The following is a 24,762-nucleotide window of genomic DNA, read 5'->3' on the forward strand; positions in this document are numbered from 1 at the left end:
CCCTTGGTCCAAGTATGCATTCAATGCTAAGTCTAATAAATGCGGTTCAGTATTAAATAATTATACAAGTTAATAATTCAGTGAGATCAAGTGAACTATATGCCTAGCTAGAGGCCGCTTCAGTTCAAGTGGAATTAATAATATTAAACCACAGCTTACTCTTGACTGAACCCGTAGGGTCACACAAATAGTACGTGAACTGATCAAGTATTTAAGTGAATTAAATACTCCATTTATGGATATTCGGAATCGACGGATCTCGGTTCTAGTGGGAGCTGAAATCGTCAAAAGGCAAATTATGAATACTCCGGAAACGATGATATTGCCAGAAACGGAAATATGGATCGTATCGGAAATATACAAAAAAAATCCAAGTCGTAGATGTTGCCGGAAACGGAAACATGGTACGTATCGGAAAATATTTTCGGAAATGGAAATATTGTCGGAAACGGAAATATTGTCAGAATCGGAAATATTATCGGAATCGGAAAATATATCCGGAATCGGAAATATTAAATATTTGTTCGAAATGGAAATTAATTCCGGAATCGGAAATATTAAATATTGTTCGAATCGGAAATGAATTTCGGAATCGGAAAATTAATCGGAAGCGCGTCGTACAAATTAAACATCGGACGAGCTTGCAAGACGCAAGGCCCAGCACGTAGCCATGCCCGCGCCTAGCAAGCCCATGCACGCAAGGCAACACAGCAAGCCAAGGCACGCAGGCCCAGCCAAGCAGCAAGCAAGACCAGGCCCAACGCGCATGGCGACTGGCGCGCCTAAGGCAATGGGCTGCGCAGCGCTGTGGGCCGAGCTGCTCCGTGCGGGCGCGCGTCCAGCGCCCCTCGTGGGCTGTGCGTGCGTGTGTGCGTTGAGTTCGTGCATACGTCGAATCCTTAAGCAATTAGGATTATATTTAAGATTAAAATTCCTAAACTTACTAGAGTTAGTTGTTTAATTAAACAATAACTTATTAGTTTTAATTAAAGTCTAATTCTAATAGGATTAGATTAATTGAAACCTAGTAGACTTCTAATTCCATTATTCCAACCCTATAAATAGTGATGGCATTCACAATTTATAAACACTCCAGTTCAAGTATTCACATAGTTTTAACGATTAAAACTAACGTTAATTTGTCACAATTATATTCGAATAAACTTAAAACCTTAGGTGCAATTCTAGTTAATTAAATCTAAGGCGGATCCGAACGTGTTGTGGACTATCTACGGAGGGACGACATTTGGAGTCCTAAACTTGTTCTTGTTCGGTTCGGGAGCAGCTAGGGAAGGCACGCTTCACATGTATGTATCCTAAATTATGCTAATTGTTATGTTGCAATTAATTTGGATTCCTGGCTTTAAGGTTTTTTCCGCATGAAATATATATTCTTTATATGTATCATAACCTAACATGATAACCAAACATTCCCGGCCAATTGTTCTTGCATCTAACTCATAGTATGCGTGGTTCATTGCATCCATCATATCATCAACATCCTTTGGCATTTTCTTGTGCATTAAAGATTGAATAATAAAAAAGAAAAACAATCTTTATTATACGTTAATAAACGTGCAAAAGTCCAAACGTAACAAATAAAAAGAAACGGAGGGAGTGTCTACTTTTTCCTTTTCCAAAAAAAAAAAAAAACACTCTCAATCAATACCTCTTACACACTTCTCATTTTTATTAATTACCGCACAAACCTCCATAAGTGACACATATTTAGGAACGGATGGAGTATTTTATTTGCCACAATTAATTTTCCGAAACAATTATGCTTTAAATTTTTTCAGAGATTGATGTTGGAAAAAACTTATAGGGGCCTGTTTTCACAGAGAATCCACTTAATTTGGGTCTAGACTTAATTTGAGTCGGGCCTGCAGGTCTAGTAGGGCCCTTTAAGCCATTATACCTTTTAAAAAAATGTGATTATTCCAAGTATACGCCCACCTCTTATTTAGATATTTTTCCTAGGAGAAATGTCAAACTGATATCTTAATCATATCGATCAGTACAGCCACAAGCCAAATACAACTTGGATTATAGCCATAAACTAGTTGAGTATAGAAATTAAACACTAGATATTCAGCAGTTTTCTTTTCTCAACCCTAACCCTTAAACATTTAGTTAATTACGTACATGTTCCAATTGATTTTTGTTTCCTGTTGTAGTAGAAGGGTACGCCGTACGTACGAATTGAACGGCTGGGCTAGCTAGCTAGCTCCTGCTCGTCGTCTTCAAGATCAGCACAAAGTCAAATTATCTGCTAAAGCGGAATTTTGTAACGTATTAAGACATTCTGTTAGCAGATTAACTACTAGAGAAGTCGAGTTTTGATCGATATATATAATAATTAATAGATTCTGCTATGGAGTATATAAACAACTTGAGTAAGTATATTTCATATCTTATTGCTGATTTAATTTGTATAATAACATATTCTCTATTAAGGTTCTAGGATTTTGCAGGATTAAGTGATGTTTGTGTTTTGAAAAATACAGTACAATTGCAGAAACGGGTCAATATGTTTGCAGGCTATATACTGTGGTTGATGATGGTATACTTGACCAATGTATGGAAGCTTGAATTAGTTCATGCCGCGGCAATTATTAACGTTTGGATGGGGTTGAGTAAAGTTTTACCTGTTGTATTCGCCCATCTTGCTGACGCTTTCCTGGGGAACTTTTTCGTCGTTCTCTTTAGCAGCCTTTCCTCCATGATTGTAAGTACTGTGAAATTCGCCAAGTTTTTTAGATATTATGTAAGACGGTTTAGGCTACATAATAAAAAGGATGAGAATTCGACCACTTAACCAGTTAGACGCCAATGTAGGACAACTAGGATTACATGTACATACGTGAATACATGTACATGAAAATCAATTACTCCCTCCGTCCCTTAATACTTGCACCGGTTTTAACTGGACACGTTTGCTAATGCACAACTTTGATCATCAATATAAAAATTCAAAAAATATTAATATTTTAAAAATACATATTAAGATGAAGCAAACAATATACTTTGTATTATATACTAACATTTATTTTCATATATTAAAAATAAAATCGGGTCAAAGTGAATTATGTGAATAGTGCAAAAAATCAAATTTTACTAGTATTAAGGGACAGAGGGAGTACTAATTTGACAAGTAACTCCTCAGACATGTACGGAATAAAGTGGTTATAATCTTTTACAAAAGTACAAGTTGTTTCTACAAGATTTCGTACCAATTAAGTTGTGCAGACAAGATCACTGTGGATATACTCCCTTCGTCCCAGATTCATTGTTACACTTATATTTGCACAATTTTTTAGGTGATAAGTGATTGTTTAGTTATCAATTATTATTTTATTAAAAAAAGTATTTGCACAAAGTTTTAGGTGATAAGTGGTTATTTAGTTATCAATTGTTATTTTATTAAAAAAATAGATGTGATAGGAGTTAGTGGACAATTTTTTAATTGAATTAGAGAGGGTGTGAGGACAAAAAAGAAACAATATAATAATTGGAGAGTCATTCCTTATTCAAAAGTGTAACAACTACTCTGGGACGGACGAAAAAGGAAAGTGTAACAACTAATATGAGACGGAGGGAGTATTTGTTTTGTATGATAAAATAAACAAACATAAAATAATGTTAAATAACAACTTTTGCATCAATTGAATGTAGGGACTTGGTCTAATATGGATGTCAACACCACCAGTGTCTGGCAAGGCTACTGGAAATTGCACCCAATACAAGGCTGAATGCTTTGGGGAGCAGCAGAAGCACCTCTTTTATGCGGGGCTTGCTTTCACTGCAGTGGGAATCGCCGCTCACAAATCACAATGCTTGCTATACACCATTTTCACGGGAGTATTTAGAGGAGACTGATGATAGCTATGAATTTGAATGTGTTTGTAGCAGTATTATGGTCTGCCGCACTCACTTAGTTGCTCTTGCCGCGCTCTTAGTAGCCGCATTTGTCAAGCCATGGGCAATCTTATTTGGGATTTGCGCCATACTTGGTATGGTTTCTTTCTTTGCTTGCTTGATTCTTAGGGTTACCAAAGGTTACAATAACCCTGTTCCGAGGCCAGTAGGGAGCCCCTTGACAACAATCTTTCGGGTTCTTTTCGCTGCTTTCTCCAAGAGCTTCTATCCACGGCCACGTGATATGAACAACCTCTATGAAGCATCTGACCCTAACCAACAACTATTGCCTCATACAAAGAACCTCAGGTAAATAAACTTTAACTTAAATCAATGTCATTACTTCTGTTACAAACTAGCTACTACCTCCGTGTCAAAATCATATTTACATTTTTCATTTTAGTATGTTTAATAATATTATTTACATGGTGTTTTATACAAAATTTACTACTATCTCGCCTTTTACTCCACAAGGACCACAACATTTATAATTTTCTACTTCTCCTTAGTTTATTCATTTTCTTTTACACCACCCACACTTTTACACATGTCTCTTACTCTATCTAAATTTTATTTATTATATTCATCTCACGTTTTCAAAATGGAAGTATTACTTTGAGTGATGACAAAGGTTGCAAGTTGAGCCAATATTTAGTTGTCGCAATCTCACGTGTCAAAGTTTAATTGTTACATATATGCGTCAAGTAGACTATGTGTCATCAGGATAATTTTACTATAAATGTAAAAATTTTACTATGAAAATATGTAAATAAGGTAGTCGATAGAAAGAAGGAAATAAATTCGAATGTTAAGATTTTCATACCTTTTTTAGAAACATGTATAATAGGTTATATAAATAAAAAAATTTAGTTTTCGATTTAAATTATGACACATAAGCATCGGCTTAAAGGTTGTATGTTGTGACCTTTATCATTTTCGATAGTAATTATGTATAAATGAACGTTAAACTCCGTTATGGAGAAATTTGGAAATGATCTCCTTGATTGTAGGTGTCTCGACAAGGCTGCTATTGTGAAAGCAGGAACAACATTAGAGCAACAAGAGGGGAAAAGATGGAGGCTTTGCAAAGTAACAGAAGTAGAGCAAACGAAGATATTTATACGCAATATCCCCATTTGGATGACCTTCATTGTTTGTGGTATTATATCCTCTGTAGGTGCAACCTGTTGGAAATTCTCATTGGGAAACACAAAGGAAAAAAGGGTGAGTGAAAATTCAAGAGTCCCACATTGGAAAAACTCTTCATATTCCTCTTGTTTATTAATTGGGGAATGAGTGTAACTCTTGTTTAAGAAAGTGTGAGAATGGTATGGGTGGACACATCACACACACGCGCGCGCGCGCGCCGGGCCGGGCGCGGGCCGCGGGCCTTGGGCCTTGGGCCTTGGGCTTCGCGGGCGTGGGGTGGGTTTTGTGGGTCAACCCTGTTCTTTTTGGTAACTGGACCGGTTTGCGCAAGTCACTGTTACAATGTTTTTGACCGTTTTCTGGCTGTTGCAACATTCATTCCCTCAGCCGTTTTTGTCTGTTGCAATGCTTTCCTTTAAATCAGAGTTTCAGTTCCCTTCTCACAGAAAATCATACACACAAAATACGAAAACACATTCTTACTCTCACACAAAATTGCTCTCGGTTTTGGGCATACGTTCTGACTCCATCCGGCTTTGTGAGTGCACACAACGTCGGAGTTGCGCTAATCCTGGAGGGCGACCGCATTCTGTTCTACTGCACCGGGAGGTAGCGCGGAATCGTCTTTTAGGACAGTGGGTGTCCACGACGCAACAATTGTTCTTCGTTCAGTTCATCGAATCAGATAAGTTTGTTCTAATTTTCGCTTTAATCGCAACAATCTAAAAGACGATTATTATGGCTTTGACTTCCAAATTCATGATTCCTGATATGTCTAAGTTAGAACCTCTTGATGGCAAGAATTATAAACGTTGGGCTGTTAGGATGCGATTCTATTTAGAACAAATTGAGATTGCTTATGTGCTTGATGATGTTGTCGAACCTGATGATGAAACTGAATTGCATGCTTTTGAGTTGAAATTTGCTAAAAATGATAGGACGTGTAAGGGCATGTTGCTGCATCATATGTCGAATACTTTGCTTGATATCTATATGGGGTTTAATCATGCTAGGGATATTTGGGATGCATTAGAAAAGAAATATGGAACTGATGATGCTGGTACTAAGCGTTATTGTGTCAGTAAGTGGTTAGCTTTCCAAGTCCAAGATGATAAACCAATTATTGATCAGATTCATGCTTATGAAAATATTTGCATTGCTATGGCTGCCGAGGGTTTGAGTATTTGTGATATTACCCTTGCTATAGTTTTAATTGAGAAACTCCCACCCTCTTGGAAAGATTTTCGTAATCAGTTAATGCATAAGAAAAAGGACCTTACCTTAGAGGAGCTTGTAGGTCACCAGAAAATTGAGGAGGAAAATCGTATTAAGGATAAGGGTCAATCTGTGTTTTCCGGGTCTGCTAAGGCTAACCTTGTAGAACCTAAGCCTCATGCATATTCTGAAAAGTTTAAGGGAAAGGGAAGTCCTTTCAAGCCTCAAGGGAAACCAATGAAGTATAAGTTCAAGGGCAAGTGTTTTGAATGTGGGAAAACTGGTCACAAGTCTGTAGATTGCAGATCCAAGAAGAAGTCGGATCAGAACCAAGCCAACCTTGCTGAAGCTAATGAAGTTTCTAATCCTAACCATTTTGTTGCTGTTGTTTCAGAAGCTAACTTGACAGGTAATGTTGCTGAATGGATCGTTGATACTGGAGCAACGAGACATATCTACACCAACAAAGACATGTTCACTACCTACGAAAAAACTGATGGTGAAAATGTCTTCATGGGTAATTCAGCTTCTGCAACTGTTCAAGGCAAAGGGAAGATCGTTCTCACTCTTACCTCTGGAAAACTTATTACTCTTACCAATGTGTTGCATGTTCCAGAAATGCGTAGGAACCTGATTTCTGGTAGCTTGCTAATTAAGGCTGGATTGAAGCTTTCATTTGATTCTGATAGGCTTGTTATTACTCATAATGGGGAGTTTGTGGGAAAGGGTTTCTGTAATGGGGGTTTATTTACTCTTGATGTCAAACTTGAAATTATGAATAAGAATGCTAGTACTTCTTCTGTTTATATTGCTGAGTCTATTGATTTATGGCATGCAAGGTTGGGTCATCTTAACATTGCTTCAATTAAAAGGCTTAAACAACTTAACTTGATTCCCAGTTTTTCTAAAACTGATTTTGCAAAATGTGAAGTATGTGTTGAGGCCAAGTTTGCAAAGAAGCCATTTAAATCAATAGATAGACAAACTAAAGTACTAGAGCTTGTTCATAGTGACTTGGGGGATTTTAAAAATTATGAGAGCAGGGGTGGTAAAAGGTATTATATTACTTTTGTTGATGACTGCTCAAGATTCACCATGGTTTATCTTCTCAGGTCAAAAGATGAGGCTGAGGAAATGTTCCTCAAATACAAGGCCGAAGTGGAGAACCAACTTGATAGGAAGATCAAGAGACTTAGGAGTGATAGGGGTGGTGAATATGACCCTAACACTCTTAAGGCATTTTGTGAGCAGAATGGGATCATTCATGAGACAACGGCTCCCTACACACCCGAGCAGAACGGGATTGCTGAAAGGAAGAACAGAACATTGAAGAACATGATGAATTCTATGCTTATTAGTTCTGGGTTTTCTGATAACATGTGGGGGGAAGCTATATTATCTGCTTGTCATGTTTTAAACAGGGTACCTCACAAGAAGCTAGACAAGACTCCATACGAAATATGGAAGGGTCGTGCACCTAACCTAAGTTATTTGAAAGTGTGGGGGTGTCTAGCAAAGGTGGCTATACCCAGCTTCAAAAGGGACAAGATTGGTCCTAAAACGGTTGATTGTATTTTTATTGGTTATGCTTACCAAAGTGCTGCATATCGTTTTCTTGTTAAAGGTGCTAACAATTCTTATGCAGGTGGTAACATCATTGAGGCAAGAGATGCCGAGTTTTTTGAAACAGTATTTCCTTTGAAAATATCTTGTATCAATGATGTGCCTTCTTCTAGCACTTCTTCTAGTATGCCTGTTGTTGCTCCTCCCACTTCTGATGTGAATTCTGAATTGGAGCCAAGGAGGAGCAAGAGGGCAAGAAAGGAAACCAGTTATGGTGATGATTTTATTACTGCTTTCTTAACTGAACCTTACTTGATTGATGATGACTTTGTTTATGTCTTTATTTTGGAAGATGATCCTAGGACCTATGAAGAGGCTATGAAATCTGTTGATGCAGTGTTTTGGAAAGAGGTAATAGATAGTGAACTTCAGTCAATCCTAAGTAACAATACTTGGGAGTTGGTTGATCTGCCTAGGGGTTGCAAGCCCATTACTTGTAAATGGATCTTTAGGAAAAAATTGAAATCCACTGGATCCATTGACAAGTATAAGGCTAGAATTGTGGTAAGGGGATTCACCCAAAGGCATGGTATTGATTATTTTGATACTTATTCTCCTGTCACTAAAATTGCTACTATTAGAACTTTGATTGCTCTTGCTTGCATTCATGATCTTGTTGTGCATCAAATGGATGTTAAAACTGCATTTTTAAATGGTGATTTGGATGAGGAAATTTACATGGTTCAACCGGAAGGGTTTGTTGTTCCTGGTCAAGAGAATAAGGTTTGTAAATTAGTCAAGTCCTTGTATGGGCTTAAGCAAGCTCCAAAGCAATGGCATGACAAATTTGACAAGACTATGACAGGTAATGGGTTCCATGTAAATGAAGGTGATTCTTGTGTTTACTCTAAGCATGATTCTGATGGTTGTGTGATTATTTGTCTTTATTTGGATGATATGTTAATTTTTGGGACTAATTTGGATCGAGTAAATGAGACAAAAAGTTTTCTAAGTTCTAAGTTTGAAATGAAAGATATGGGTGAGGCAGATGTGATTTTAGGAGTGAAAATCAAGAGAACTCCAAATGGCATTTGTCTTAGCCAAGCTCACTATGTTGAAAAGTTACTTAAAAAATTTAACTCTTTTGACGTCGATCCAGTTAGGACTCCCTATGATCCAAGCATCCACTTAAGGAAAAATAATGGTGATCCTGTTAGCCAATCTGAATATGCTAAGATTATTGGTAGTGTTATGTTTCTGATGAACTACACTAGACCTGACATTGCTTATTCTGTGAGTAGATTAAGCAGGTATACTCATAACCCAAGTCATGAACATTGGGATGCTTTGAAGAGATTGCTCAGGTACCTTAAGGGTACCATGGATTGGAGTTTGCACTACTCCAAGTTTCCAGGAGTTTTGGAAGGCTATTGTGATGCTAACTGGGTTTCTGGCAATGATGAAATTAACTCTACCAGTGGTTATGTTTTCACCCTAGGGGGTGGAGCTGTGTCTTGGAAATCTTGTAAACAATCTTGTACTGCTATGTCTACTATGGAATCTGAGTTTATTGCTCTTGAATTGGCAGGTCATGAGGCAGAATGGTTGAGAAATGTGCTTGCAGATATTCCGCTGTGGGGGAAGCCAGCTCCTTCAGTTGCACTTCATTGTGATTCGCAAGCGGCTATTGCTGTGGCAAACAACCATGCCTACAATGGGAAGAAAAGGCACATTCGTTTGAGGCACAAGGCCATCAAAGAATTGTTGTCAAGTGGGGTGATATCACTAGACTATGTAAAGTCTGAAATGAACATTGCGGATCCGTTAACGAAAGGCCTATGTAGAAAACTAGTTTTGGAAACATCGGAAGGGATGGGCCTGAAGCCCGTTGAATGAATTGTAAAATAATGAACTCCTACTCACAGAGTTCAAAGGACGACATTATTGTTATAATTCGGATGTTATAATGTGCTTGCTACAATAGGAAAGAGGTTGAGCATACGGCTCTTAATGAACCCATACCATATGTTTGGTGGTGTGAATGTAGCTCACACTTGATGGGATTCACCTACGTAGGTGTGGAAGTGTGGCCGCTTCCTATGAGAATTGCGATGTGGGCTATTCTCTAGAGCACCTATGAGCATATCCAGGTCGGACGTATGGCCAGTATAAGGCGTCACTTTATTCGCGGAGTCAGAATGACATACATATTCAGTTGCGTGCTTTAAGTGACGGGTTTCTATCTCCCTATCAAGTTCAATACGAAAGTCACTTGGTAGGAAAGAGATCATAGCTTAAATGTCACTAAGTGTTAATTCAAGTCGAAAGACATTGACACCTATTCAATTGTTTTGTTTGCCCAAAACCAATATCCTTCTCCTTTCTTTTCTTTCTTTTCCGCATATTCGAACCTGTGGGGGATTGTTGGAAATTGTCATTGGGAAACACAAAGGAAAAAAGGGTGAGTGAAAATTCAAGAGTCCCACATTGGAAAAACTCTTCATATTCCTCTTGTTTATTAATTGGGGAATGAGTGTAACTCTTGTTTAAGAAAGTGTGAGAATGGTATGGGTGGACACATCACACACACGCGCGCGCGCGCGCCGGGCCGGGCGCGGGCCGCGGGCCGCGGGCCGCGGGCCTTGGGCCTTGGGCCTTGGGCCTTGGGCCTTGGGCCTTGGTACTTAAATCTTTTAGCGAGGGGCTTCTTTGGAATTGGGGTCATGGGAAGTGTTGTTTTGGTTTACGTTGTAGGGAATATCAGTGAGGCAAGAACAAGAACAACAAATTGGTTTCAAAGCACATTGAACTCAAGCCGCTTAGACAATTATTACTGGGTGTTGGCTACATTAGCCGCTATGAATCTTGTTATGTATGTTGTCATGGCATTCTTGTATACATATACGGAATCAAGAGTGCAGATGGTGGAAGGAACAATTACGGTCATTGATCATCATCTTTGACATTTTGCGCTTGTTTGAATTAAAATTTTGTATTGTACGTAGTACATGAAGGAATTATGTCCTTAGACATTTCCGGCAATTACTAAATATAAATAGGAATTAATTATGAAGATAATAAATTAATTATTTTAGTAATCATATTTGCTTGCTAGAGAATAAATGTGATTAGTAGGACAATATTGATTGGACCTACAACTAAAATATATTAATCCTATAAGGTCACACATATAAGCACTAATTGGAATGGGCCCAAAAGGTCCTATGGCAACCGGCCTGCTAAGAGAAATAAGGTTGGGCTTTGTGTTAACTTAAAAGCCCTAAACATTATAATAGTTATAATGTCAGGGATTCAGTAACTACGTTGATTGAATATCTGACACAAAAAGCAAACACAAAAACCCTAACTGTCATTCTCTAAACGTCGTACATCCCAAACAAAGCAAGAGACAGATTGTGATCGTTCTCTTCCGTACTAGCATACGTGGGATTCAATTCGTGCTTGTGGACTGAGTAGAGGAGCAACAAGTGGGGCTCTAAGATCTTCGAAGCTTGCATACGAACGGGAGAACACGCTTCAAAGGTGATTATTCTTTCGACTTAATCTGATCTATACTATTGTTATGCATGAGATCCTGTGATAGATGTTAGGAAATTGTTTTCTGGCAGGGGTTCAGGGAGAGGATTGTCAAGAACACTTTCTTTTCCTTCCGCTCTGAGAACAATTCTCACAGCCATTTGCCATTGTAGGAAGTTGGTAGCATTCAGTTTGTCTTTTTCAATTAGAGGGCGCAAGTTAAAAGTAGAGTTGTTTGCACCAGACATGATAACTACAATAAAAAGTAAAGCAAGATTCAATATAATGTTTATCAAAAGTAGCAATAAAACAAATTCAATTCACTACTACCATTTATTCAAAATTAGAAGTCCCCATTGAATAAAAAATTAACCAAGATCCCCTCCCACTACAATCAAACGGACTTAGGCCCTGCTACCACTAGTAGAAAAAACCCCTGTTGCAACCCCCTTGTTGCAGCGTACATGTGTTAATACGCTTCAACAACCAGTCGGTCAACGCGGGTCAAACCCTTTAAAGGGTTATTGCAGCGTACAATTTAATTGTTCCCTGCAAAAAAGTTTGTTGCAGCGTACATTTTAAAAGCCCGCTGCAATAGCTCGTTTTTGTTGCAGCGTACTTGTTAAAGCCCCCTGCAATAACCCGGGTAAAAAAAATTTCGCTGCAATATTCGTTGAAACTAATTCAAAACAAATTAAGCATCTCTCACTCTCAACTCCCTTCTTCTCCCTTAACTTTCCCTGCGTCATCCCCTCAAAAAAAAACCCTTTCTCTTCGTCGGTGGTTCTAGCCTCCTCGCCAGAGGCCACCTATTAGCTTGCTCGGCCGTTGGTTCCAAGGAAAAACTTAGCTTGCTCGCGCCGGTGGTTTCAAGAAAGAAAGTTGCTCGCGTCCTATTTTCCGTCAACCTCTTCGCCGCGGCTACCTGTCCCCTCTTTTAGGTTTGCTCGATTCGTTTACCTGATTTTTGTTTTAAGAATTAGGGTTTTAAAAATCAGATCCTAAAGTGACGCGCCAAATTTAGAAGCGAGAGAGAAAGAGATTTAATGGAAAAGGGAATTGGGGAAGAAAAGGGTTTGGGTTGGCGCAGAGATGCCCATCGTCTAACTCGAATAAATGCACATGAATTCGACACCGGGAAGAAATCCAGGTACAGTTTTTATCATCATTCTGCCTTTTGATTTCGATTCCAATTTCACAACTAGGTTTTGGTATTGTAGATGTCGAGTTGCAATTTCTAATCAATTGGAATTGCGGAACTTGATTTTGGTGGATTCATACATTTAATTTTTTTTGTTTGTTTGAGTCCTATTCTTGATGTGCGGAAAAGGAAGGCGGTTCGATTGAGCAAAGATGTCGACTCCAAACGTCGCCAAATTAACAATGGGTAAAATTTTCTCTTAAGCACCTTAATTTATGCACAATTTCAGTTTTCTTTGTTGTTGTTGTTGTTGCTGCGAATTTGAACATCATTAACTGGGTTTTTCCATTAAGTAATGATAAAGTGTGAGCTACTGTATAATTGAGTTGGTTATGCTTGTGAATTTGTTTGTTTTGATTGAATTTAAAGCCTTTTATGTGGGGGGGGATTGGCAAAGGAACCATGGGTCAGCTTTTAATTGGGGATTCAGTTCATAGATTCGATTGTATGGTTTGGTTAATAGAGGATCTCATTTTCATGTGTTATTTTTCCTATGCTAAGAAACTCCTGAGCAAAGATAATTACATGTTGCAACCAGTTACTGTGTAGAAAAGCAAGGAATTCTGGAAATCAAATATATACAAAAATTTTGTAATTGGTTCCATTAGATAGTTGGATTTCATTGTTCTGCATTCTAATGCCAATCTTTTCCTCCATTTATGTGATATTTTTGTTTATTTGGTAGTCTGTGTATCATGAATGTAATCATTGTTTATTATAAGACGACTAGTAATTTGATTTCTTCCACAAGTATATTTGGTGTGGTCTTATTAGATGTGGGATTGGATAATGAAACATGAGCCGGTGGTTTCAAGAAAGAAAGTTGCTCGCGTCCTATTTTCCGTCAACCTCTTCGCCGCGGCTACCTGTCCCCTCTTTTAGGTTTGCTCGATTCGTTTACCTAATTTTTGTTTTAAGAATTAGGGTTTTTCAATTCGTTTTTAGGGTTCTTTGCGTTTGTTCAATTCTTTTTTAGGGTTTGTTCAATTCGTTTCTTCAATTCCTTTTTTCAATTCGTTTTTAGGGTTCAATTCGTTTGTTCAATTCGTTTTTAGGGTTTGTTCAATTTGTTTTTACGGTTTGTTTAATTTGTTTGTTCTATTCGTTTGTCCAGTCACTGTAGCTAGGCCTAACATGGTAGGAGTATGTGAGAGACACTGACAAAATAAATCAATGTAACAATGCAAGTATTTTCTATGCGCATCCTCTGCTAGATTTTCCTGTATATAGACTTAGTGAGGTAGTGTACAGTTGTTGTCACTGACTCATTGGTTTGGCTTAACTTCCCTTGCTTTATTCCAAATCATGTTTTGATGACGAGTTCTGGTCTTCCCGTTATGATTATATTTTGGCCTTCATCTCTGTTCCACATTACAAGCTTTTTGCTTAAAAGACATCCTAATTTGAAAGTGTAACAATTTTTTTCATGAAAGTACTATTCTTAGAGGTCGTACCCAGTTATTCTCATAAAGTTGTGAGATCTCGGTAGAGTCCAAGAAGTCAATGATCTCTTTGCAGCTACCATTTTTCCATATGATATGTAAGGTCGGTTATTAGTTTGTTGTAGTGTAGATTCCGGGTGATAATCATTCTGGCTTGTGAGTATAATTTTTAGGTCAGCATAGCTTCTTCATCCCTGAAAATAAATCATTCGTGATAGCCTCAATCTCAAAATAGTATAATCCCCCCCCCCCCCCCCATTTGTATATATGTTTTAAGTTTTTAACAGAAGATTGATTAGTTAATTCGGCTTTGGTAGGCTGTCGTTCATAGAGCTAAGAACTCAAAATATTCAGCTGATGAGGATATGGAGGAGACAGATGTTAAAGATCCAAATTTAAAGCAATCTCTGGAGTCTGCTACTTCTCAGATTAGCCAGCTAGCTCTTTCTAATAGTCCTACTGGTAAATCTTCACTGAATTCTATTGTGGGATCAGATACGGCCAATGCAGGTGTAGATATTGACTTTTTGACTTTTTATGTCTGTACATTGATGATCTGCATGCAGGTGTTGCCAATCTTGCAGCTGTTTTTCTGTTCCCGCTTTTCATAAATTATTTTCAGATGGGTGTCACTGGAGCAGCCACTGCCACTGTTGTGTCTCAGTATGCACTTTCTTCCTGAAGTCTGTTAGTCGGCTTTCTTTTAACTATATTGGTAATCATACTGCTTGTTTGTGCTCCAGATACATAGGTAGCTTCTTGATGATTTGGTTTCTTAGCAAGAGAGTAATATTATTACCTCCAAAATTTGGAGATCTGAAGTTTGGGGTCTATTTAAAATCTGGTGAGTGTCAGAGAAATGTTTATGGTTATTTTCTGTTTTTGATTCTTTATCCAACACATTGATTTTAATAACCTTCTACTTAATAATCACCATTACAAACTTCTTAAATTAGTCTGCTTAAGTGGCCATTGTTTGTACCTACTTAAAGTGTTACTCGTACATGTTTGGATTGCCGTCTGTTTCCTTATGTTTACCTTTTTTCCAGGTGGATTTCTGATTGGAAGAACTGTGGCTGTTTTGATAACTATGACGATTGGGACCTCGATGGCTGCTCGTCAAGGTCCTCTAGCTATGGCTGCTCATCAAATCTGTATGCAAGTGTGGTTGGCTGTCTCTCTTTTAACTGATGGATTGGCCGCATCTGGTCAGGTATGAGCTTTCATCTAACTAGGAGGTTCGATATCCAGGCTATAGGTTTTTCAGGCATCTAGACTACCTCTATTCTACAGTGCTTGTCCATTATGATTTATGATTATCACAAAAGTTGAAGATTGTGAATAATGTGTGGGTTTTAACCAAATAGGAAAAGCTTCTTGGATTAATAAGCATTTGTTGTTGTCCAAAGATCCTGATTTGTGAACAATAAACCAAATAGGAAAAGCTACATATTTTCTCAGAGTATTACACTTATTACATGTTTAATATGAATAGTTTTAACTTTCTAACACTCATTCCAATCTACTTATGCAAATTTAAGGCTTGTTTGGTCGTTATAGGTCATATTAGGCTAAAATGAGGCTTTTTTGCTCCCAAATATGAAATAAAGAACCTTAGGACTCATTTTAAACATATTAAATGTTTTATATGATTAGTTTTAACTTTACAAGACTTAATCCAATCTATTTATGCACATTCATGACTTCTTTGGCCGTTATAGGTCATATTTAGGCTAAAATGACATTTTCGCTCCCAACTTTGATCTAACGAACTTAAAAACTAATTTCAAACTTATTACATGATTCATATGATTATTTTTAACTTTTCAAGACTCAATCCTATCTATTATGCACATTTGAGACTTGTTTGGTCGTTATCGCTCCCAACTATGAACCAAAGAACCTAAGGACTCATTTTAAACTTACTAAATGTTTTATATGCTTATTTTTAACTTTCTAGGACTCATTCCAATCCATTTATGCACATTTAAGGCTCATTGTGTCGTTTTAGGTCATATTTAGGCTAAAATGACATTTTCGCTCCCAACTTTGAACTTAAGAACCTAAGGACTCATTTTTAAATTATTATATGATTAATAAGCTTAGTTTTGAGTTTCTAGGACTTATTCTAATCTACTTATACCCATTTAATGCTTGTTTGATCGTTCTAGGTCATATCTAGGCTAAAATAAGGCATTTTTGCTCCCAACTTTAAAATAAAGAACCTAAGGACTCATTTAAAACTTATTACATGTTTAATATGCATAATTTTAACGATCTAAGACTCGTTCCAATCTATTTATGCACCTATAGGCTCATTGGGTCGTTATAGGTCATATTTAGGCTAAAATGAGCATTTTCTCTCCCAAATTTGAAATAAAGAACCTAAGGACTCATTTTAAACCTTTTAAATGATTAATATACTTAGCTTTAAGTTTCCAAGACTCGTTCCAATCTATTTATGCACATTTAAGGTTCATTGGGTCGTTATAGGTCTTATTTAGGCTGGATTGACATTTTCGCTCCCAACTTTGAACTAAAGAACCTAATGACTCATTTTAAACTTTTTACATGTTTAATATGCATAGTTTTAACTTTCTAAGACTCATTCGAATCTATTAATGCACATTTAAGGCTCATTGGTTCGTTATAGGTCATATTTAGGCTAAAATGATATTTTCGCTCCCAAATTTGAACTCAAGAACCTAAGGACTTATTTTAAACTTTGTACATGATTAATATGCTTAGTTTGAAGTTTCCAAGACTTATTCCAATCTATTTATGCACATTTAAGGTTTGTTTGGTCGTTATTGGCCATATTTAGGCTAAAATGAGCATTTTCTCTCCCAAATTTGAAATAAAGAACCTAAGGACTCATTTTAAACCTTTTAAATGATTAATATACTTAGCTTTAAGTTTCCAAGACTCGTTCCAATCTATTTATGCACATTTAAGGTTCATTGGGTCGTTATAGGTCTTATTTAGGCTGGATTGACATTTTCGCTCCCAACTTTGAACTAAAGAACCTAATGACTCATTTTAAACTTTTTACATGTTTAATATGCATAGTTTTAACTTTCTAAGACTTATTCCAATCTATTTACGCACATTTAAGGCTCATTGGGTCGTTATAGGTTTTATTTAGGCTAAAATGACATTTTCGCTCCCAAATTTGAGCTACATAACCTAAGAATTCATTTTATACCTTTTACATGATTAATATGCTTAGCTTTAAGTTTCCAAGACTATTAGGACATTGTTATTAGTTGCTTGAATGTTAAAGTGTGATATTTAATTTGAATTTAATCTAATGCTTAGTTGAAATTTCTGTTTTTGTAAAGGTCTACACTCCGAGGAATGCGCCTATACTAGTGAGGAAATTGATGTGGTTCGTGAGCAACGGGCTAAGTGTTTTACCCGCAAGTATTTACTATTGGCTTGAGCGCGCTTGATCGAGGTGGTTTAGTTGTTATAGAACAATCGTTTCCATTAAAATGTATGCGTACATTGAAATTGTAACGTATATTTGAATGTAGTACGTGCACTTTGGTTTTGGGATATATATATATGTATACAAAACACCAGTTATTATTTTTTATATTTGTTCTACAGGTTGCGATATTTTATTTATTGTTGTTGACAGGTTCCTATATTTGGTGCAAGACACCCTAGGTATAGATAAATAAAACTAAAATTTTCCCGCCAAAAGCACAGCTTTGTTGCAGGGGGCATATACTAGCGTACAAATAAAAGCCCGCTGTAACAAACCAGTCTGTTGCAGCGTACATCATTTTGTACGCTGCAACAAGTCTTGAATTTTGCCTAATTTTACACACTTGTTGCAGCGTACATGCAAATGTACGCTGCAAAAAAGTACTTTTCGCAGCGTACATTGTACGCTGCAACAAGTCAATACTTGTTGCAGGCCCCCCAGTTGCAGCATACGATGTACGCTGCAACAGGGGTCTAAAAGCCCGCTGCAACAAGGGTTTTTTCTACTAGTGTACTTTAATTTATAGTATTCGAGGTAAGTAAACATTTTACTAATTATAACTAATTATAACTCTTGGTAGACAGGTTAACAACTCTTTGTATTTTCCTATCTCTTAGCTTCAAAACCCAAAACTTTGTCTTTTGATAGTTTTGTTGAGTTAAACCAAACATTAACATGTAAGTTTCAAAAACCTACCCTACTATCCCCGGAATTATAAGCAACACCCTGCTTTGGCAGAACCTATTACTCATGATCTAAGGCTTTATAGGTGTTGTATGGAAAAGCACATAAACTCAATATTATTTGGGACCTAAGTTTATTATGTTGGTTAATTAAAAGTGAACACATTGCTTTAAAGAACCACATACATAAACTCAATAAGCATTTTAAGGCAATATAAAATGCAAAAAAAAATAATTAAATGTGATCCTAGTATGGCCCCTAAAAATAAGCTCAAATCTTCTTGGGTTCCTGTTCATCTTTCTTGGATCTCCATCCTTGAATTTCTGATTGAACCTTCTTACTCCATCGAGCTCATAATACAAACTTTATAATCTAATTTAAACTTTTAAATTAAATTACAACAATACAGAACGATGCGCAGATCGTATTTTAAAATTTACAAGAATACAAAACGATACACAGATCGTATTTTCTATCCTATTTTGGGCCATACTAGTCACTCGCCTGTAACAAATATCATATATATTCCATACACGCATATAATATCAAACAATATTAAACACAAATTATTTACTTATTAACTGTTAATAGGCAAATAATATTTCCAAAATGATTATAAAAACTTAAACAATTTAAGTTCAATATTTCATAGGAAACTTTATTATTTTAATTCAATTACTTTTTTAAATATGGCTAGAATAATCTCATTAATCTTTAATTTGCATTAAAAGGAAATTTATTGATTTATGCTCAACATGGAAAATATAATTTTCCAAAAAAAAATTATTTTCAAGTTACTCAAACTAACAATATTTTAAATTTAGAAAACTAAATCAAAATAATTTTTGACCTCTTCCATACTCATTTAGGAAAATTAGACTTTCCTTTTAATGAAAAAGTCAAACATTTTCTTAACCACCACTTAAACCACGACTGACTGATTGTTAAAATGATTGTTTTTTTTTTTTTTTTTTTTTATTTAAACGCAGCATCGCCGGCCAGCAGCCACCAGGGCCGCCGACCAGCTTCCACGGGAATGACCCAGCCACGCCGGTCGACCCAGCCACGCCGGTCGACCCAGCCACGCCGGTCGACCCAGCCACCAGAAGAATCCGGCAGCCAAGCCCACCGACGAGCCAGGCCACAACTGCAATCAGTCGCAACAGCAACCAGACGCAACAGCAGCCAATGGCGAGCTAGACAAACTCTAGAGGATAACTCCTTGCAAGTAACATGCTTGATGCTTGCTTGCATGGAACCAGAGTATCAAAAACGTTTTGATGGTCTGGATGCCTACAGCATAATCCAGCAACTGAAAACTTTGTTTCAGAAAAATGCTAGATTGGAAAGATTTGAAGCAAACTGCAAACTTCTGGATTCCAAGTTGGAAGAAGGGAAGCCCGTTGGTCCGCATGTGTTCGATTTGATTGGACATTTTCAGACCATGGAGAAATTGGGCTTCCCTTATCCTAAGGACCTGGAAACTGACATAGTCATCAGATCCTTGCCTGAAGATTTTCATAACTTTAAGTTGAACTTCTACATGCAAGGAGGGGAGGCTACCCTGCAAGAGTTGCATGGTTCACTAATTCAGGCTGAGAGAAACTTACCAAGTAAACCTAAACATAAGGATGTTCTAATGGTTAGTAAAGGTAAGCAGTTCAAGAAGAAAGGGGCTCCCATGAAGAAGAACAAGGGCAAGGTAGTTGCCAATAAGAACTCTTCAACCAAGCCAAAGGCCACTCCAAAGGCTAAGGTAGCTGCTCAACATGAGTGCTACCACTGCCACAAGATTGGTCATTGGAAGAGGAACTGCCCCAAGTATCTGGAGGAAAAGAAGATTGGTGCTTCAATTTCAGGTATCTATGTCATAGAAGTTAATTTAGCTACAACTGCTTCTTGGGTATTTGATACCGCTTGTGGATCTCACATTATTGGTAATGTGCAGAGACTAAAAAGAAGTAGGAGCTTGAGCAAAGGCGAAGTGGATCTTGAAGGAAATAATGCCCTTGGTCCAAGTATGCATTCTATGTTAAGTCTAATAAATGCGGTTCAGTATTAATTAACAAGTTAATAATTCAGTGAGATCAAGTGAGCTGAATGCCTAGCTAGAGGCCGCTTTAGTTCAAGTGGAATTAATGATATTAATCCACAGCTTACTCTTGACTGAACCCGTAGGGTCACACAAATAGTACGTAAACGGATCAAGTATTTAATAGCATTAAATACTCCATCTATGAATATTCGGAACCGACGGATCTTGGTTTCAGTGGGAGCTAAGATCGTCACAGGCAAGGAATGAATACTCCGGAAACGATGATATTGCCGGAAACGGAAATATGGATCGTATCGGAAATATAAATATTATCCAAGTCGTAGATGTTGCCGGAAACGGAAACATGGTACGTGTCGGAAAATATTATCGGAAATGGAAATATTGCCAGAATCGGAAATATTGCCGGAAACGGAAATATTGTCAGAATCGGAAATATTACCGGAATCGGAAAATAATTCCGGAAACGGAAATATTAAATATTTGTTCGAAACGGAAATTCCGGAATCGGAAATATTAAATATTGTTCGTATCGGAAATGAATTCCGGAATCGGAAAATTTAATCGGAAGCGCATCGTACGAATAAGCATCGGACGAGGCCTGCCGGACGAGGCCCAGCACGAAGCCAGGCCATCGCCCAGCAAGCCAAGCGCGCCGCACAAACAGCCACGCCAGGCCCAGCGCAAGGCCAGGCCCAGCAGGCTGCGCGCAGCGCGCAGCGCGCACAGCGCGCACAGCACGCGCAGCGCGCAGCGCGCGCGGGCGCTGAGTGGGCTGCTGCTCGCGCGCACGCATGGGGCCCATCGTGGCTGCCGTGCGTGTGTGTGCAAGTGTTTGTGTTCGTGCACGTTTCCTAAAACATGCAGAGTTCGGTTAATGATTAAATTCCTAATTCTATTTGATAAATTAATTAAATTAGAGTTCTTGTAGGATTCTAGGTTTAATTAATTTGTATCTGAATAGGATTTCGATTCCCTTTCCATACCGCTATAAATATGAGGCTAGGGCTCACAATTTATAACACAAGTTTCAAAGTATTCAAAGTGAGTTTTTGAGAGAAAAATTCAGTCACACATTTGCCTATAAAGTGCCGAAAATAATAGTACCTTAAGGGTGATTCTAGTTGGTCAATCTTAAGGCGTATCCGGACGTGCTGTGGACTATCTACGGAGGGACGACACTTGGAGTCCTAACAGTGGACTAACCTAACAGTGGTATCACGAGCCCCTTATTATTTTCATAATCTAAATTGCATGAACATGGTTAAATATTACAAATTTGCAAGAATTAAAAGGGGTGATTAATTTTCGTAATTGTTAATTAATTGCAAATTGCGTTTATTTAATTATACGTACGCAGTTTTTCGGCAGTTTCTTCGTTACTCATCCGAATTGAGTGATTTTTGTGTCAATTCCGCATGTAAAAGGCATTCTAAAATTTTGACAAAAATAGTTTTTTTTCTGCCGAACCCAGAATTCTCAAATTCGAAGCCTAACTATGACTTTTCGAAGGTTTTAGCTTTTCGAATGCAAAATTTCGTAAATTTAAGATGTTAAATTAAATATTTGCGATTCTTGTTGATAAATCTTGAATTTTCGATTGACCTACTGCATATGTTTAACAAGTTTAAATGCCTAGTCTTGTTAATTATGCAATCTAATTTGTAATTATGATTAATTTGTTGAAAATTAGAATAATTTAGAATTAATTTGATTTTCATAATTAATTGTAATTTAATTAGAAACCTATGATTAAAAACCACCATAAAAATTGTAAATTTACGATAAATTTTAAATTTTTATGACCTAGACTTGAATCCATAACAATCGGAAATCAATTGGATAATAAATTTTCGATTTTTCGCCCTAAAATTATGAAATTAATATTATTTATTAATTTGTCATTAATTTTAAATATAAATTTTAAATTTTTATGCGATTCGTTCATATAACTTGCACGCACGAAGCAATGGACGCTTCGTGTTACCCTTAAGGGGTGTTGTATAATGCGGGCATGCGACGACGAGCAAGGGAGCTCGTCGCCCATGCGGCACGAATGCAATGAGCAAGGGCGTAGTGCACGAGCACAAGGCAGCAGCCCTGCCTTGTGTCGTGTGCCACGACCAATGGACGAATGGGCATGGGCGTAGGGCGAGCCAAGGCAGTCGCGTGTGGGCAGCAAGCGAGCTGCGCCACAACGCGCGCTGCCTCGCACAAGAGCGCGCAGCCTCGCGCGCAGCGAGCGCAAGCTCGCGTGCCACGAGCGCTGCGCCTAGCATTGCTCGCGCGCACAGCGAGCGATGTCGCCCGCCCAGCGAGCGATGTCGCGCGCCCAGCGAGCGATGGCTCGCGCGCCCAGCGAGCGATGTCGCGCGCCCAGCGAGCGATGTCGCGCGCGCACTGCGAGCGATAGCCCGCGTGCGATGAGCGCTGGCGCGCGCAGCGAGCACCAATGCGTGCGGAGGCTTGCGATAGGGATGCAGCAGCTATGCGACGAGCGCATGGGCTGCGCGCACATGGCCAGCAATGGCTGTGTGCGTGCGGCCCATGGGCGTGCTACGCGTAGGGTGTTTGCGTTACGATTAGATCGTTTTGAATGTTTAATTTGAAAATTTCAGTTCACGTAATTTTAATTAATTTTAAAATTAATAATTTAAATTATTTTCTTGGATTTTAATTTTGAATATTATAATTATAATAAATGTTATTTATTCTAATTATTTTACTAAAATTAAATTCATGAATTAATTTAAATGCGACTGAAATTAAATTAAACTTTTTGGATTCAATTATAAATTTATATGAGCTTTAAATTTTAATTAAATTTGTATGTTTCTGGTTAGACTAGAAATACATTTTTATGTTTAAAATTGGTAAAGCATATGAATTTATTGGTTTAAGTGGGAGCGCTTTTTAGTCATAAACTCTTGATTAGGTCTACAAATCCTTAAGGTTAAAACAACTTGATTAGAATTAATAAGGACTGAATAATTGGTAGATTATTGGTGCCCTTGATTAATTGCTGCAAATGTTTACGTGATGCATAATGTGTTTTACTAACCAGCTATGTGGGCCATTCATGATAATGAATGGGTGAATGGTATATATTGTATATGTACTGTTTTGCAGGTTATGAAGTGACTAGTATGGCCCAAATAGGATAGAAAATATGGTCTGCGTACCATTAATTTGAATGTAATTGGTCTAAAGTACCAAAGTTATTTTTCAATTCAAATATGGTCTGCGAACCATCAAATAGTTGTAATTAGTTATAGCTTATCCTATTTGAAGAAAATGGTGCCTCCCACGGAGATTTTCAAGACGGACTTTGAAGTCAAAGCTTCAAGATGAAGTCGGGCCATACTAGATCACAAATATCTTATGCATGTTTTAAGTTATTTATTGTTTTAAATATGTCTTAAAATGCATGAGATCAAAGGCTTGATTATGTTGCATGATTAAGGATTTTAGTTCACTTAAAATCTAACCAACATAGTAAGAGCCTTAAGTTCCAAACTTAAAAATTGAGTTAAAAGGTGCCATGCCAAAATATACACTTGCTTGGATATCCTTTACATCAATCTAGTAATAGTTTTCGCTCAGCGAGGTGTTACTTATTGGTCCTAAAGGGGCAAGGTATACAAATAATTGTGAGTACATGTTAGTTTTGGTGAAACTCAACGATATAAGTAAGGAGTCCTTTTATGTCGTGGCAAATTCGATAGGTTTACCTAATAAGTTCTTAGACGTACCTATCAACCAAGAATAGTTTCTAGACTATTAGCAAAAGGCTTTTGCTTACCTAAGATGTTCTAGGATTAAGTCGACAAACTGTGCTTAGTTCTTCAATGATTTTAGGATCTTGGAATCATTTTATTCACACCTGCCGGAACACATAATTTGAATAAAATGCTTAATAAACATTGAATTATGCATGTATGCTAGAATTTAAGTTTATTAAGAGAAACTGTGAATGGTTATTTATTTGTTTATTCTTTTCAATTGTAGTTTTTAATATGGCAAACAACAATTCATTCAACATTCGATCAATTCTCGAAAAGGAGAAGTTGAACGGGAAAAACTTCCTTGACTGGCAAAGGAAATTGCAAATAGTTCTTATGCAGGAAGAAAAGGAGTATGTCCTAGATGAGGCGATGCCCGAAGCTGCAGGCGACGGGGTCACTCAGGCAGCCCTCAATCGTTGGATTGATGCCAACAAGGATGTGAAATGTCTAATGCTCGCCACCATGAGTGCGGATCTGCAGAAAACGTTCATCAACTCAGATGCTTTCACAATCATCAGTGAGTTGAAGAACATGTTCCAAGATCTGGCTCGAGTCGAAAGATTCGAGACTCATAGGCAAATTCTTGAGACCAAGCTTAAGAAAGGCGAGCCCGTAAGTCCACATGTTCTCAAAATGATTGGACTCATTGAGAATATGAGTCGGCTGGATCAGCAATTTTCTCAGGAAATGGCTATAGACACCATCCTCCATTCTCTTCATAG

The 24,762-nt window shown here is 37.6% G+C and overlaps 2 protein-coding genes across 3 annotated transcripts; both read left to right on the forward strand.

Annotated features, from left to right (window-relative positions):
* The first annotated feature begins 3,916 nt into the window (after window positions 1–3,916).
* LOC110779319 (protein NRT1/ PTR FAMILY 5.5-like) lies at window positions 3,917–10,808 on the forward strand. Its single transcript, XM_056829851.1, has 3 exons — window positions 3,917–4,227; window positions 4,929–5,077; window positions 10,600–10,808. Exons 1-3 carry the CDS (start codon window positions 3,917–3,919, stop codon window positions 10,806–10,808), a joined length of 669 nt encoding a protein of 222 aa, XP_056685829.1.
* LOC130461955 (protein DETOXIFICATION 45, chloroplastic-like) lies at window positions 10,522–17,597 on the forward strand. Of its 2 annotated transcripts, XM_056830269.1 has the most exons (7): window positions 10,522–12,769; window positions 13,358–13,465; window positions 14,343–14,487; window positions 14,592–14,688; window positions 14,769–14,869; window positions 15,075–15,238; window positions 17,367–17,597. In XM_056830269.1, exons 3-7 carry the CDS (start codon window positions 14,391–14,393, stop codon window positions 17,475–17,477), a joined length of 570 nt encoding a protein of 189 aa, XP_056686247.1. In that variant the 5' UTR covers window positions 10,522–12,769; window positions 13,358–13,465; window positions 14,343–14,390; the 3' UTR covers window positions 17,478–17,597. The 2 variants fall into 2 exon arrangements, with proteins under 2 accessions (XP_056686247.1, XP_056686248.1); XM_056830270.1 differs by lacking the exon at window positions 13,358–13,465.
* The last annotated feature ends 7,165 nt before the right edge of the window (window positions 17,598–24,762 follow it).

Source organism: Spinacia oleracea, chromosome 5, assembly GCF_020520425.1.
Source record: "Spinacia oleracea cultivar Varoflay chromosome 5, BTI_SOV_V1, whole genome shotgun sequence".
NCBI classification, from domain to species: Eukaryota; Viridiplantae; Streptophyta; class Magnoliopsida; order Caryophyllales; family Amaranthaceae; genus Spinacia; species Spinacia oleracea.